This window comes from Rattus norvegicus, chromosome 11 (genome assembly GCF_021556685.1).
Source record: "Rattus norvegicus strain SHRSP/BbbUtx chromosome 11, alternate assembly SHRSP_T2T, whole genome shotgun sequence".
Classification (NCBI taxonomy): domain Eukaryota; kingdom Metazoa; phylum Chordata; class Mammalia; order Rodentia; family Muridae; genus Rattus; species Rattus norvegicus.
In genome coordinates this window covers 44,575,483-44,592,125 of record NC_141544.1, presented here as the reverse complement: position 1 = coordinate 44,592,125, position 16,643 = coordinate 44,575,483, and the positions used below count along the sequence as shown (strand labels likewise).

At 44.2% G+C, this 16,643-nt stretch overlaps 1 protein-coding gene across 8 annotated transcripts in view; it reads left to right on the top strand.

Annotated features, from left to right (window-relative positions):
- Window positions 1-16,643, top strand: part of Cryzl1 (crystallin zeta like 1) — a 44,741-nt gene that overhangs the window by 27,241 nt on the left and 857 nt on the right. For 5 of the 8 annotated variants that reach the window (NM_001013044.1, XM_087575912.1, XM_087575915.1 and 2 more), the window contains 6 exons: window positions 8,084-8,217; window positions 9,604-9,715; window positions 11,993-12,091; window positions 13,037-13,155; window positions 14,197-14,302; window positions 15,767-15,812. In NM_001013044.1, the coding sequence (NP_001013062.1) occupies window positions 8,084-8,217; window positions 9,604-9,715; window positions 11,993-12,091; window positions 13,037-13,155; window positions 14,197-14,302; window positions 15,767-15,812 (616 nt within the window). Of the gene's footprint in view, window positions 1-8,083; window positions 8,218-9,603; window positions 9,716-11,992; window positions 12,092-13,036; window positions 13,156-14,196; window positions 14,303-15,594; window positions 15,813-16,643 lie in introns of all 8 variants that reach the window. The other 3 variants (XR_015632707.1, XR_015632706.1, XR_015632708.1) reach the window with 1 other exon arrangement.

Genomic DNA, 16,643 nt, shown 5'->3' with positions numbered 1-16,643 from the left:
TCAAGGCCTGGGCTGCAAAGTGAGGGCCTATTTCAGAACAGGCTAAGTCCTGTAAGAATGACCACCACTGAGGCGAGAGAGGTGACTCAATGGTGAAGAACACTGGCCTCTTCCAGAGGACCTGAGTTCAGTTCCCAGCACCCACATCTGGCAGCTCACAACTATCTTCAGCTTCAGGGGAATTGACACCCTCTCTGGCTTCCATAGACTTGCACACATATGGCCTGCAGGCACAGACTCATGCACACATACATATAAAAAATCTTTAGGGGTGGAGAGATGGCTCAGCAGTTAAGAGCACCGACTGTTCTTCTCAAGGTCCTGAGTTCAATTCCCAGCAACCACATGGTGGCTCACAACCATCTGTAATGAGGTTGGGTGTGTCTGAAGACAGCTACAGTGTGCTTATATACATTAAGTAAATAAATAAATCTTTAAAAAAAATCTTTAGAAAATTAACAAATGACCACCAAAGTTATGACCTCTAGGTGAGAGTCCTGGCCACACTCACTGTGCACAATGATGAGATTCACCTAGAAAATGCTGTGTTTCAGCTCCAGCATTTTATGGGCAGAGGGTGAGTACGTTTCATGAGACTGCACTGGGAAATCTCAGAGTGAACTGGAGCTATTGTCCTTAGCCTGGAGACTCTGCAATGAGACTCAGCATTCAGTCACTGAGTTCAAGTCAGTTTTGTTCTCTTACCAAACCCAAGAATGAGGTTCCATATGACCTCCCAGATATGAGGACTGTTTCACAAGATCAGTAAACTGTTCAAAACCGTGGGATCCTCCCAGCTAGCCTAGCTATGTTCTGCTTCTGACGCCTTTAAATATTTACTTGTTGGTTGGTGAGTTGGTTGTTGGTTGGTTGGTTGGTTGGTTGGTTGGTTGGTAGTTGGTTGTTTGGTTGGTTTGTTGTTTGGTGGGTTGGTTGGTGAGTTGGTTGTTGTTTAGTTGGTCGATGGGTGGGTGGGTGGGTTGGTTGGTGGGTAGGTAGGTGAGTTGGTGGGTTGGTTGGTTGGGGTTAGTTGGTTGGTGGGTTGGTTGGTGATTGATTGGTTGGTTGGTTGGGGTTGGTTGGTTGGTGAGTTGGTTGGTGGTTGGTTGGTGGGTTGGTTGGTGAGTTGGATGTTGGTTGTTTGGTTTGGTTGGTTGGTTGGTTGGGGTTGGTTGGTGAGTTGGTTGGTTGGGGTTGGTTGGTGAGTTGGTTGTTGGTGAGTTGGTTGTTGGTGAGTTGGTTGTTGGTGAGTTGGTTGGTTGGTTGGGGTTGGTTGGTGAGTTGGTTGTTAGTTGGTTGGTGGGTTGGTTGGTTGGTGAGTTGGTTGGTTGGGGTTGGTTGGTGAGTTGGTTGGTGGTGAGTTGGTTGGTGGTTGGTTGGTGGGTTGGTTGGTGAGTTGGATGTTGGTTGGTTGGTTGGTTGGTTGGTTGGGGTTGGTTGGTGAGTTGGTTGGTTGGGGTTGGTTGGTGAGTTGGTTGTTGGTGAGTTGGTTGTTGGTGAGTTGGTTGGTTGGTTGGTTGGGGTTGGTTGGTGAGTTGGTTGTTAGTTGGTTGGTGGGTTGGTTGGTTGGTGAGTTGGTTGGTTGGGGTTGGTTGGTGAGTTGGTGGGTGGGTTGGTTGGTTGGTTAGTTGGTTGGTTGGGGTTGGTTGGTGAGTTGGTTGTTGGTGAGTTGGTTGTTGGTGAGTTGGTTGGTTGGTTGGTTGGGGTTGGTTGGTGAGTTGGTTGGTGGGTTGGTTGGTTGGTGAGTTGGTTGGTGAGTTGGTTGGTTGGGGTTGGTTGGTGAGTTGGTGGGTGGGTTGGTTGGTTGGTTAGTTGGTTGGTTGGTGAGTTGGTTGTTGGTGAGTTGGTTGTTGGTGAGTTGGTTGGTTGGTTGGTTGGGGTTGGTTGGTGAGTTGGTTGTTAGTTGGTTGGTGGGTTGGTTGGTTGGTGAGTTGGTTGGTTGGGGTTGGTTGGTGAGTTGGTTGGTGGTGAGTTGGTTGATGGTTGGTTGGTGGGTTGGTTGGTGAGTTGGATGTTGGTTGGTTGGTTGGTTGGTTGGTTGGTTGGGGTTGGTTGGTGAGTTGGTTGGTTGGGGTTGGTTGGTGAGTTGGTTGTTGGTGAGTTGGTTGTTGGTGAGTTGGTTGGTTGGTTGGTTGGTTGGGGTTGGTTGGTGAGTTGGTTGTTAGTTGGTTGGTGGGTTGGTTGGTTGGTGAGTTGGTTGGTTGGGGTTGGTTGGTGAGTTGGTGGGTGGGTTGGTTGGTTGGTTAGTTGGTTGGTTGGGGTTGGTTGGTGAGTTGGTTGTTGGTGAGTTGGTTGTTGGTGAGTTGGTTGGTTGGTTGGTTGGTTGGGGTTGGTTGGTGAGTTGGTTGTTAGTTGGTTGGTGGGTTGGTTGGTTGGTGAGTTGGTTGGTTGGGGTTGGTTGGTGAGTTGGTGGGTGGGTTGGTTGGTTGGTTAGTTGGTGCGTTGGTAGATTGGTTTGTTGTAGATAGGGTATGGTGAGCATGCAGGGTGCATGTGTAGAGGTTAGAGGACACTTGTAGAAGTCAGTTCTCTCCAGGGATGGAACTCAATCATCAGGCTTGGGACGAGTACGTGTTAGCACTGACTCATCTCCGCAGCCTCATCTGCTTTCAGCTCTCAAGGAACTCTACCAAACTTAGAAATAATTTCATTCATTCAAAACTGGGCATACCTTTTTAAGTCTGTCCTTTTATTAATGACCAAAACTAACAACTATTCTTAGTGCTCATGCATCTACCGTTGATTCATATTTTATTTGTTTAGTCTTTCTAACATAATAAGTATTTACCATCTAATATAAAAGCAAGAACACTTACCAGTTAGTTAGAACCTTTGGGGTCCAGTACTTGCTGTTCTATCCTGAGGATTGGGTTTCAGATCATATCCCCCACACTCAGCAGCCTCCAGATTCCTGTCACCCCAGCAACAAAGAGCATCTCGCCCTCTTCTGGTCTCCTATGGCACTTGAGTGCACACATACACACAGACACATACATACATACATACATACATACATACATACATACATTATAAAAATAAATCTTAAAAAAATACTTTTAGATTCCTAAAAATAGTTTTATTGCCCTTAATGTTTTTTGAAGGACTACATGATATGTATATGCACATGTGTGTGCACATGCATGTGTGATTAGAAGTTGCATATGTGCCCTGTTTTTATTACCTTTCTCTCTCCCAAGACGAGGCTCACTGTGTACCCGCAGCTGGTCTCAGATTTGCAATTCTCTCACAAGAGTTTGGATTATGTCCTATGAATAACATTTTAATAAAATTTAATAAAATCTTTTGGTAGAAGATACTGCCTCCTGAAAAGCCACACAAGTAAAATGTGTGTCGATGAACATAAGAACAGATAGGTATACTTTAGGTCAGACAGTCACCTTTTTACCTATGAGGCCTTTAGCAACTACTTCTTTTTTTTTATTTATTTTTTTTTAAAGATTTATTTTATTTATTATATATAAGTACACTGTAGCTGTCTTCAGATACACCAGAAGAGGGCATCAGATCTCTTTACAGATGGTTGTGAGCCACCATGTGGTTGCTGGGAATTGAACTCATGACCTCTGGAAGAGCAGTCGGGTGCTCTTAACTGCTGAGCCATCTCTCCAGCCCCTTAGCAACTACTTCTATTCTGTACCTAATTTCATAATCAGCAAAATTAGAGGAATAGTACTAGGTAAATAAAAGTGAAAGAAAAAACAAACAGTGCATTTCTTCTGTGACTCAATGTGAGTCACTCCTAAGGTGACCTCAGAATCGCCGGATTTCTCCCCATAGCAATCATTTCTACAGTGGACACACCGGGCGCACTCTGTTCCTATTGAAGTCTCTTTAATTCTGGTGCTGTCTACCTGGAGATAGCAGAGATGCTGCAGTTTGAGGACCCAGTCCCACCAAAGAACCTTCACTTTTGGCATGGTCACTCGTGTGGGCCGTCAGGACTCTGAGAGAGAGCTGGGTTCCACTTGAGGCTTGTCTGGCTCGTGAGAATGACTGAGTGAGCTGAGGGACGGGCTGTGGAGATGGATGCTCAGTGGTAAACATGTTAGGTTTGTTTTTAAAGATTTGTTTATTGGGGCTGGGGATTTAGCTCAGTGGTAGAGCGCTTACCTAGGAAACACAAGGCCCTGGGTTCGGTCCCCAGCTCTGGAAAAAAAAAAAAAGATTTGTTTATTATATATGCGTACACTATCGCTGTCCTCAGACATCAGAAGAGGACATCAGGTCCCATTACAGATGGTGGTGAGCCACCATGTGGTTGCTGGGATTTGAACTCAGTACCTCTGGAAGAGCAGTCGGTGCTCCTAACCGCTGAGCCATCTCTCCAGCCCCCCTTTAAAGATTTATTTATTTATTATATATAAGAAAGTGCTATGTTTAAGAGCTCTTGTTGCTCTTGCTGAAGACAGGTTTGATTCACAGCCATCTGTAACTCTAGGTCCATGCACAGGGGTCTGGTGCCCTCTTCTGACCTCCAAGAGTACCAGCCATGCATGTGGCAAAGCACTGCTACATAAAATAAAAATTAATAAATGTAATTCAAATTTGTAAAGAACTGGAGATAACACATTTACTGATTTACTGTAAAGGAGGTTAAAGGATACAAATAAATGCAGATACACACAGGACAAAGTCTCCCTCTCCTTCTCCCCCTCTCCTCCCTTTCATTCTCCCTCTCCCTCTCTTCCCCCCTCTCTCTCTTCCTCTCCCTCTCCCTCTCTCATATTTCTTCCTCTGAGACAGAAGGCAGGACCCCACTGCAATGGAACTCTCTTGTACTGGCACACACCTTTAATCCCAACATTTGGGATGTAGAGGCAGGCAGATCTCTGAGTCCAGGGCCAGCTTGGTCTACAGAGCAAGTTCTAGGACAGCCAGAGCTACAAAGAAAAACCCTGTCTTGGATGGATGGATGGATGGATGGATGGATGGATGGATGGATGGATGGATGGATCTATGAACGAACGATAGGTAGGAAGGTAGGTAGACAGGCAAACAGACAGGCGGGTCGGTCGGTCAAAAAGATGAAGGTCTTCATATCTACCAGCAGGCAAAACATGTCAGAGTTTTGTGGCTCCAAGATGGAGACAGTAAGATTGAGCACAGAATCAGAGGGACTTTGCTCTGTGACGCTTGCTTCTGAATTGAGGACACCCCAGCAATAGAAAAGACCATCTTTATCCTCGCTCAGCAGGCAACCAAGGACAAAGGTCCACCTCCCCGCTAGGTGGCGATAGTCTGCTGTAATGCATTGCCGACTGCTCTGTGAGCACCTCATGTGGAAAGTGTGATTCCCAGAGAGGATTGCTTCTAGTGCGAACAGCACAATTTATTTGAATGAGAATTCGTTGAAATGTGAAGAAACAGCTTAATGGGCTGATCATACAGAACTCTTTCTTTTTAGTCTGTTGTTCCGTTTTCAGGGTTTGGGGAGCAGGGATGTTTTTGTTTAATTTTGAGACAGGTTCTCACTGTGTAGCCATGGGTTGCCTATGTAGACCAGGTTGGCCTCAAACTCATAGAGTCCTGACTGCCTATGCCTCCCCCTGCACATCCCTCCCCACCAAGTACTGAGATTAAATGTGTAGGTCATGATACCCAGCTATATGTTGAGCTTTTAAAACTGTATTGGGAGTTTGCATTGTTTTTCCACGTACAGTGGGAAGGCATTGATTTGAGGATGTTATTCACATGTAGTGTGTGGATGTATACATGCTTGTGCATTCAAGCCATGTTGCATGTGTGAAGACCAGAGGACAACTAGCAGGAGTCTGTTCTCTCCTTCCAACATATGGTTCCTGGGGGATTAAACTCAGGTCTTCAGGCTTGGCAGCAAGCGCCTTTCCCTGCTGAGCCCTCTTGCCAGCCCCCATTTTGTTTTTCGGACTCATGATCCCCATTTCCAGCTTCCCAAGTCTGTGGTCCTTGTAGCGCCCCACCACACCCACACAGCACTTCCCTTCCTAAAGATATCATTAAAGTGATTGAGACTCAGCTGTTGAGTTGAAATATGTTGAATAACTATAATATGAACTCCAATACTCCAAACTCTAAAACTTGGGGATACCAGCATTCCACACCTAGCTTCATATGGCAGGCAGCAGCCGAAATGAAGGCGGCATGCTAAAAACACTGTCGGAAATTACTGCAAAGACATGGCTGTGCAGTTTTAACAGCACCGCCTGCTTTTCTGGAGGACCTGGGTTTAGCTCCCAACGCCCATGTGGTGGCTCACAATTGGTTGTAACTCCAGTCTCATATGTCCCAATGTCCTCTTCTAGTCCCTGGGCACTACACACAGATGATGTACAGATATACATGAAGGCAAAATATCCATAAACACAAAATTGAAATAAATTAGTCTTTCATAATAAAATAGATGGACTAGAGAGTTGGCTCATCAGTTAAGGGCACTGACTGCTCTTCCAGAGGTCCTGAGTTCAAATCCCAGCAACCACATGGTAGCTCACAACCATCTCTAATGGGATCCGATGCCTTCTTCTGGTGTGTCTGAAAACAGCTACAGTGTACTCATACATGAAATAAATACATCTTTAACAACAAAAAAGAATAAAATAGATAAAATTATTCTCAAGCTAGATACATAAAATATATGTGAAGGAAATGAAGTTTCTATTTGAAGTGGGTCTTGTCTGCAAGATAGCTCACTATGTATGCAAATATCCCAGCCCAACACACTTCTGCTCTCAAGCGTTTCGTAGGATGCTCAGCTTGTAATATTTGTAATATATGAACAGATACCTCATCTGAAATATATGAAAATTCCATAAAAGAATAAACAAGAAAGTGCCAAGACGTCAACAGTCGCTTCATGAGAGGACTCCAGAGGCTGGCAAACTCAGCATTGTTATTAGACAAGGAAGAGCAAGTGACAGTCACAGTAAGAACTGTCACATATCCAAGTGATGGGCTGTGTGACTTTCAGAGTCAAAGGTGGCCAGAGGCTCTTCTGGTGACAGGTGCTGCTCCTGGAGAAGCACTGTGAGGGCCACTGTTGGAGGGTGAGCCTGTCCACAGGCACTGCCTGACGTCTTAGCAATGTTACTTCACCAGCCCAAACTGCAAGCGCTCACCAGCTAAGAATGGACAAACACACAGACACTCCCACATGGCCCAAGCCATAAAAGAACAAATGTGAGCGCTCCACCATGCCTTCCCTAATGAGGACAGGAAAAAGATTTGTTTAGAAACTTTGGGGGGGGTGGTACTTCAGCAGCACATATACTCAAACAACCTGGACCCTGTGGCTCTCTCTCAGAATCAGAACCACCAATCTAAGAGCATACACTGGCTGGACCTAGGCTTCCTGCTCATATGTAGCAGATGTAGCTTGACCTCATATCTCCTACCATGTGTACCACCCACTGCATGTGGGTCCTGAACAACTGGAGCAGGGGCTGTCCCAAAAGCTGTTGCCCATACGTGGGATATGTTCTCCTAGCTGGGCTGCCTTGCCTATCCTCAGTGGGAGAGGAAGTGCCTAGCCTCACAGAGACTTGAAGTGCCAGGGTCGGGGGATAGAGAGGGGGGTCTCTACCAGCTCAGAGGAGAAGGGGAGGTGGTGTGGGGGATGGACTGTGGGAGGGGGTGACCGGGAGGGGGTGGTGAGCAGGAAGTAAAGTAAATAAGTTAAAAAAAAACCTGAGGTGGGGCCCAGGGAGTGTCCTCGCTATTAGTACATATGCTGTGCCGTACACATGCATTCACACACTTTACATTTAAACAGTATGAAATATAGAAAGAAGAGGTTCAGAGTCAGGCAGAAGTGGAACTGTTGAGTGTCCATGTGATGAACTGAGGGTAGAAGAGACACAGGGCCATAGAGAGCAGGGACTGTTCAGGAGCAAGGCAGCGACCTGTGCTTTACCTGTGCCTCCGAATGTCTCTCCTCCCAGAACACTCCCACCCAGAAAACAGATTCTGTGTGCATAGGAAGAAGTCGGGGCAGAGGCCGGGACTGCAGTGGGTGGTGCACAGGGTGGGGAGATGAGGTGCTGACGGAGCTCACTGGTGAACTCTTGCTTCTTGTTCTTTGTGACAGTTCATAAGCCAGAAAAGGTGCCATGGACGGAAGCCGCTGGAGTCATCCGGGATGGAGTCCGAGCCTACACAGCCCTCTATTACCTTTCTCAGCTCTCTCCCGGGAAGTCCGTGCTGATCATGGATGGGGCAAGTGTGAGTCCCAGCTCATTCTGTTTAAAAAAAAAAAGAAACAGTCCGAAATACCGTAAACATAGGGACTGCAGAAAAGCTGTGTGCAGGTATCCTTCTTTATTGTTAGATAAAGAATTGTTAGACTTCTTTTCCATCCTCCCATTTTATCCTTGTAGACCGCTCTCATCAACAGCACGTAGCAAGTTAGACTTAGCTGGCCACTGACTTGGAACCTACCAGTAAGTTAAAAAACGAGGCAAGGCTTTTGTCTCTCTGGTGTTTTCAGAGCAGTGATGATCACTGCCAAGGCGTGGTGCATGCTAGGCTCTACCAGCAGCACGAGTCCCTACCGAGCCATTCGATTCTTTACTGTGACTCTGAGTGAGACAGCTCACAAGCCTGGAGAGCCATTCTCGGAGCCTCAATAGACTTGGAACAGTGACTCCAGTTCTCTGACTTCTGCTTGTGAGAGTTGTGGCAATAGAGGGACATAGAGGAGCTTGAAGTGGGCTCACAGTAAGCGTTTTACATGCCACAGGAAAAACCCTTACGATAGATACTACATGCATGATCCAGTTTTAAAAATGGCACAGCCAGGCGGTGGTGGCGCACCTTTGATCCCAGCCCTCAGGTGGCAGAAGCAGGTGGATCTCTTGATTTTTGAGGCCATCTTGGTCTACAGAGTGAGTTCCAGGACAGCCAGTGCTACATAGAGACATCCTGTCTCAAGGAAAAAGAAAAAAGAAAAGAAAAATAAAGGTTCAAAATTTAGGGTAAAATCATGTTCTTTTTAAAGGTTTATTTATTTATTTATTTAGTGTATGTAAGTACACTGAACCTCCATTTAGTTGCTAGGAATTTAACTCAAGACCACTGGAAGAGTAGTCAGTGCTCTTAACCGCTGAGCCATCTCCCTGCCACGACAGATCTATTTTTTAGCAGGTTGGGGTAGGGCAAACATCTTTAGCATTAACTCTAGGCTGACATCTGACATCAGGAGAGTCTGTTCCTAGTTCTTCCATTCTTACCAAGGGTTCAGAGATGGTGCTTTTGAAGTGCTGTGATCATTGAAGCAGTATAACTGGATTCCCATCCATGTGGTATAGCTAACTTGGACTATTACAGGTCACTATTATGATTTGATTATTATGAGTCACCCTTCTCCATGCCATGTCTCTGGGCATGGCCCGCCATAGACTTAGTATGTGGTTAGTATGACCTCGTAGTTAGGAAGGACTCACCCAGATGCTTGCCCTGCTAAATTGGAGCAAATTATTTCTTTTTTCTATTGTGTAATGTTTTAAGATATATTAAAGTCATACTAAAGAATTATATGTGTTAAACAGTCTGTGAAGTAAATTAGGTGTGTCCTCTCACCTTTATCTGTTGATACGTATTTCCACGCAGGCATTTGGCACAATAGCCATTCAGTTAGCACACCACAGAGGAGCCAAGGTGATCTCAACAGCACACAGCCTGGAGGACAAGCAACATCTTGAAAGGCTTAGGCCTTCTCTAGGTGCGTTACATGTTACAGTACTCAGTGCAGACCGTCAAAAACATTAATCTTACAAGGAAATCAAAACCTGCACTTGTAGCCAGGCATAATGTCTCTTGCCTGCGATCTCAACCTCAGCAGGTTGAGGCAGGAGAATCTTGAGTTCAAGGCCAGCCTAAAGTACCACTGAGATCCTTTTTCAAAAAAAAGAAAAGAAGAAGAAGGAGAAGGAGAAGGAGAAGGAGAGGAAGAGGAAGAGGAAGAGGAAGAAGAGGAAGAGGAAGAAGAAGAAGAAGAAGAAGAAGAAGAAGAAGAAGAAGAAGAAGAAGAAGAAGAAGAAGAAGAAGAAGAAGAAGAAAGAAAAGGAAAAGAAAAAAGACAGAAAGAAAATGTACACTAGTAAAACAAAGTACAGAATTCCAAATAAAATCAGCATTGAAATGCTCTTAGCAGGCTGGCAAGACTGCTCAGTGGTTGGGGTTGGGGGATTAGAAGCTGAATGGGGTCCCTGGGGAGCAGGCTAGATAAATCAGCCTGAATCACAAGTCACAGATTCTGTGGGAAACCCCACCTCAGTAAACACAGAAGTGGATGGGCCAGTGGGTACAAGCACTTGCCACCAAATACCTTCCCCCACATGGTAGGAAGAGAAAAATGATTCCCACAAGTTGTCCTCTGCACTCCTCATGTGCTGTGGTACACACATGCAAACTCGAATACGTGCACACAAGGGACATAATCCAAAGCAGTTGGGGGTGGAACAGCTGAGGATCATTTCCACCGTAGACTTTAGGCCTCCATCCTTCAGTGATCTGTAAGCATGTACACTACAAACACTTGCAAATGTTCACATGCTCACAAAGAGAGAGCAGAATGAAGGCGTCAACTGCAGCTCGGTAAACGGAATCCTGCCTACCATTTATGAACCCTGAGCTTACTCTCCAGCATGGGAAGACAGAGAGATGGCTTAGGACAGACGTAAATAGCTAAGCCTGTGTTGAAAATGTTTGCCTGTTGGCTACTTCTGCACTTCCAGGATTGCTCCAGCACCTTCTTGTAAAGTTTTTGTTTAATATTTATTTTTATATGTGTGTATGTGTGCCACATGGATGGGTGCTGACAGAGTCCAAAACAGGGAACCAGATCCCCTAGAGCTGGAGTTTCAGACAGTTGTGAATTGTGTGACAAGGGTGCCAGGAACCTGGGAACTGGTCTCAGGTCCTCTGGAAGAGCAGTATGTGCAGTGTGAGCCGTCTCTACACTCTGCACTCTCACCCTGAACCCCTGCACCCCTGGTTCTGCACTCTACCCTGCACCCCATCCTTGCCCTATCTCACCTCCAAGAGTTTGTGCTTGTAGTCTGAACAGCTCTGACAAACATCATCCTCAACAAGGTGCTAAAAACAAAATATAATTATATTTTCATTGGTTCAAATTCCAAGACATTTTTTTCAATTCTCAGTATAGTTCTATTGTACTGTTAATATAATTCATTTTTTCTATTGCTATAATAGTTTCAAGAGCTAAGGACACAGCTCAGCAGTAGACTGCTTTTTGCAATTGCTAAGGTCCAGGGTTTATGTCCCTCACCTAGCACTGCAGACACAAAAACATTTATCTTCATGTGTGTGTGTGTGCATGCGTGTGTCCATGTGTGCGTGTGTATGTGTGTGCATGTGCGTGTGCATGTACCTGTGTTTATGTGCCGTGTATGTGTGTGCATGTGTGTGCATGCGTGTGTGTGTGTGTGTGTGTGTGCATGTGTATGTGTGCCCAGGTGTGTGTGTATGTGTGTGTGTGCTGTGTATATGTGTGGGTGTGTGTGCATGTGTGTGGGTGCAATTAATGCAGCCCATGAAATTAGCTTATCTAGCTCTACTAAAACCAATCGTGCTCCTTTTCTTACATTCAGGACTCTTCTCCATTATAGGGAGCTAGAGGAGCTCGGGGAGAGTGGGTTTTCATGATTAAAAAGGGATAAAAAGATGAGTACAGTAGTGCACACACTCAGGACACTTCTCTGGGTACGCTCAGACACTGTCACTGTGGGCCCCTGTTCTCGGCTCCTGTGCTCACAGACAGCTGACTGTCAGTGGGCCAGCCTTGTGCGAGCGTACATGTCTCCATCTTAGTGAATCTGCCCAGCCATGCCTTCAGAATGAACCTTAGCAGAGCTGACTTTTCCTTTTAATTTAATAACTGTTGAAACCTGCTGTCTTTTCTTTTCCTTTCCCCCTTATCTATTTGTGTTGATCTCAAAGAAAACAATGCAATTGCTTCATTTCCTGTCCTTTACAGCCCGAGTGATTGATGTGTCTAGTGGGAAAGTCCATGTTGCTGAAAGGTGCTTGGAAGAAACAGGTGGCCTGGGAGTAGATATTGTCATAGATGCAGGAGGTGAGTACCTGAGAGCCGAGCAGATGCAGGGGTGGGGACCTGAGAGCCGAACAGCCTGTGTGATGGTTTTAGTTAGATAAATTGAAGAAAAGGTTTAACTAGGAACAAATTATTACTGCATTCATAAAAATTGGATGTTTAAGGATTTGTTTTTAATTAAAAATCCATCTATTTAAAGTCTCTTTACCTGATTCCATCCTCAATGCTGTTTCTCTGGAAGAGGGAACACGCCCTTTAAGCCATAGGCACTGAACGTTAAACCCAACAAGGGGAACCCCTGTGAGAAAACCTGTCACCAGGAGGAGTCTCACAGGGGGTCCCTAATTCTACACACCTGCCCAGCATTTCATAGCCACCAGTACTGCATGGCTGCCCTCTAGTGGATGGATGACCTCTGTACGGCCTATTGAGGAAGACCAGTTTTTCCTTCTCTCTCCTGAGCTTTTACATTTACCTTGGGTCTGTCTGTGTACATAGAGGCAGCAGCACTGTCCAGAAGCGTCAGTGTCAGGAGCCTGCACAACAGCTCTGTGTGTATTTATTGTGCTGTAGCCATCCTGTGTGGTCCTTCCTGATCTTTGTTTCCCAGGATTTGGACTTGACGTATAGAATCATTAGTGGGTGAATTCTGTACTTCAGTGTGATCAGTTTGTGGGCTTCAGTGCATGCGACTCGGCAGTTTAATAAGACAGCCTTTTGTCCCATTGTATTAAGCTATGCTAATGACAGTTATCACGAGACATACCTTGCTTGCTTCCAAATAAAAATTTAGTTTGCATTTAATTTTAATTAAGTCTAGAGTATATTTTGGTATAGTGTAAAGCCAACTAAGTTTTCCTTTTACTAAGAAATGTGTTCCTTGCTATAAAACAGACTGATAATAAAATGAATTGTAAGATCTTTATAAAATATCTTTTTTCTCTTTTTTAATTATTCATTTGTAAGTGAGATTATATAGTAAAGATGATGAACCAGCTGTAAAACAACAACTACCACATAAGCATGACATCATCACACTTCTCAGTGTTGGAGGCCATTGGATAACGACAGAAGAAAACCTTCAGGTATTATCAGAAATAGCCAAGCCTTGCTATCACACCAAGGGGATGTCGGTAGCACAAAACAGCGTGAGTTCTAATCACACCCTGTGTTTACAAGAGGGTAGCTTCTTTTGTATGTTATGTATGTAACTGGTCAAATTCTATCCAGCAGGGAAGTCGTTCACTTAGAACACATTACAGTTGTATTTAGTTACACATAATGACATCTGGACTTTTACATTGTATTTCAAATTACACTTTTGTCTTTGCACGCACATGTATATGCAAGAGAAGCCAAAAGTAAACATCTGGTCTCTCCCTCTATTGCTCTCCACCCTATCTTTTGGCAGAGGAGCTCTCCTGAGCCTGGAACTTGCCAGTTTGGCTAAAATGACTGGCACCAAGACCCAGTATCCTCCCGTCTCTGCCTCTCTAGCACTGGGATGACAGCTGTGCCATTGCATCTGGCCTTTTACTTGGTGTTAGTGTCTGACCTTGGGTCCTTGTATCTGTGCAACAAGCACATTGGTAACTTGAGTCATCTCCCAGACCCTAAAAGTTTTCTTTCCACTAACCCCATAACTGTAATGAAATATTTATGAATAATATTATCATAATTTTATAACCCAGATTGATATTCCTATATGTCTGTATAGATGAATTACCTCCCAAGGTTATATTTTTCAACAGAATTCTAATTGAATGTTTATATCATAGCTAATATATAAGTACTATACTAATATATCAGTCCAGACAAAGATGCCTGATAGTAGTGGGCCGAAGGCACAGAGAGAACCTGCCATACACACACACACACACACACACACACACACACACACACACACACACATCTACACCTGGAATCCACATTGGCCCTGCAACTGCCCTGTCCTTGCTGTTTGATCATGGCTTAGGGAAGAAACTGTAACTAAGGGCTGTATAAGCTTGTAGCGAGTGTCTGTGCTTTCCACAGTGTTTAATTTGTACCAAAGGCTTTCTAGTGTGAGCATCTTTGTGCTGTTCAACCTAACAGTAATTGTTTTGTCTCTGTGTCTTCTCCCAAAGTTGGATCCTCCAGATAGCCATTGCCTTTTCCTCAAGGGAGCAACAGTGGCTTTCCTTAATGATGAAGTTTGGAATTTGTCAAATGCACAACAGGGAAAATATCTTTATATCCTTTTTTCTACTGATTCAAATTGCTAGCTTTGAATTGCCTTGTACTCATGAATTCTTTCAATGGAACAATAAGGAATTATAATTAGCTGTGAACTTTCCTTGAGCATGTCTGACTTGTGACATGAAGTCTGTGAGGTCTGAGTAATGTAGTTCCATTTCACAGGTGAAAAGACTGATATTTACAGAGGCTACTACTGTGTGCCCAACGGTACAGGGAACAAGAGACAGATGGTAATCAGATCCCAAGGTTTAACGCCTTCTGAACAGGAAGTAAATAATGAGACAGGTGGAAAATTTCTCTTCGCTTTTAACCTGGCATTACATGATACCTTCATTGGTAACATACTTAACTTTTACAAAGGTGCCATTGAATAAAATATTTCAAAATGTTTACAGTTTAATTTTATAAGTATCATAATGGAACTTTTTTTTAGAAATGTATTTATTTACTTGTATGTGTCTTTGTTTGGGCCTATGCCTGCATGTTGTCTGTATACCTGGTGTCCAAGGAGACCAAAGGAGGGTGTGAGGTCCCTCTAAAACTAGAGTTACACACTTATGGCTCACAAGAGTACTGGGAACCAAACCTGTGTCCTCTGCACGTGATCTTACCCATGAGCCCTCTCTCGAGACTGTCTTATTCATTTTTATTCTTTCTTAATATAGATATAATTCTGATGGCTAGTAACATAGCATGTTAGTTACATTTTTGTTGCTATGACAAACACCATGACCAAAAACAGTTTATAGAAGGGTTCAGTTTGGCCTACAGTTCCATAATAGCTGGGAAGCCTTGTCGTCAGGATGGGAACCTGGGTTAGCGCACCCTTATCCACACACTGGCAGCAGAGAGAGATCAGTAAGCAGGAACACGGCGAGCTCATAAGCCATCAAAGCCTGCCCCCTTCCCAGGGAAGTCTTCCTCCAACAAAGATGTCCCTTCTAAAGGACCCATAACTTCTAGACCACCACCAACTGGGAACCAAGTCTTCAGACACAGGAACCATGGGGGGACATTTTTCATTAAAACTACCACACAGATGCATATTAACTAGCATTTTTCTTATTTTTGAAGCAAGTAAGAGAACTTGTGCAAACAAATTGAAGCTGTCCCCAACTGAATTCATTGATGAATGTTTATTTTATCTTTGAGCTGAAAAGCTGAATACCATGCTTAATGCTTAAATAACAAAGACTGTGGCGTCCCATTGACCAGCCTCATGCAGGCTCACTGTTCCTACCACTCACTCTCCTCCTTCTGTCCCTGTCACTCCTCTGTTATTGCAGATCATCCCTTTGTTCTAGAAGTGATTGACAGTTCTAGTTGCTGCCGTACCACTTTGAATTTGAAAGTGCAAAGCTTTATAAAAAGAAAAATAAAGGAGTCCTGCCCAGCATCTTGAATGGTTTATTTAATCCCCTCTCTGCTACGGTGAACCTTAACAGTTCTTCCATTTACGCATCTTAAAAGACGTGATGGAGAAGCTATCAGCTGGTGTGTTCAGGTATGCGAAAACAGCAAGCTAATCGTCATTTCTCAAAGACAGAAAGGGGGTGTTTGTATTTATTCCAGTTTTATGGCATTTCTAGTGCTTGTCTTTTTTAATCACCTTTAATAAATAGCTCTTTCATGATTCTCAAATGATGGCTCAGCCGTTAAGAGCACTGGCTGCTCTTCCTGAGGTCCTGAGTTCAATTCCCAACAACCACATGGTGGCTCACAACCATCTGTAATGGGATCCGATGCCCTCTTCTGGTGTGTCTGAAGACAGCTATAGTGTACTTATATATAATAAATAAATCTTTAAAATAAATAAAGTAAGCATTAGATAAAGGGTCAGTAGTATATTTTTCTTTCAAAATGTAAACACTTTTCTCCCAATGTTGTGGCACACACCTATCTTCACAGCATTTGGAAGGCTAAGGCAAGCAGATCATGAGTTCTAGGCCATCCTGGGCTAGCTAACAAGACAAACCCTGTCCTTTTTTTTTTTTTTTTTTTTTTAAGATTTATTGAACTCAGGACCTCTGTAAGAGCAGTTAGTGCTCTTAACCCCTGAGCCATCTCTCCAGCCTGACAAACCCTGTCTTAAAAAAGAAAGAAAAAAGGAAAAAAATCACTACTTCTTTAGAGCCATAGAAATATTGATGCATGTGTGTCAGGCTGTCTGACCAGGAACTCGAAGAGATTCACCTGCCTCTGCCTCTCCGGTTCTGGGAGTAATGGCATGTGCCACCACCAAGCTGTTTGCATTATTTAAAGGAAAACAGTCAAATGTCTGTAGCACTGTGTGACCTCCTCATCTGTGCCCGTGCCTGACATGTCTAATCATTTT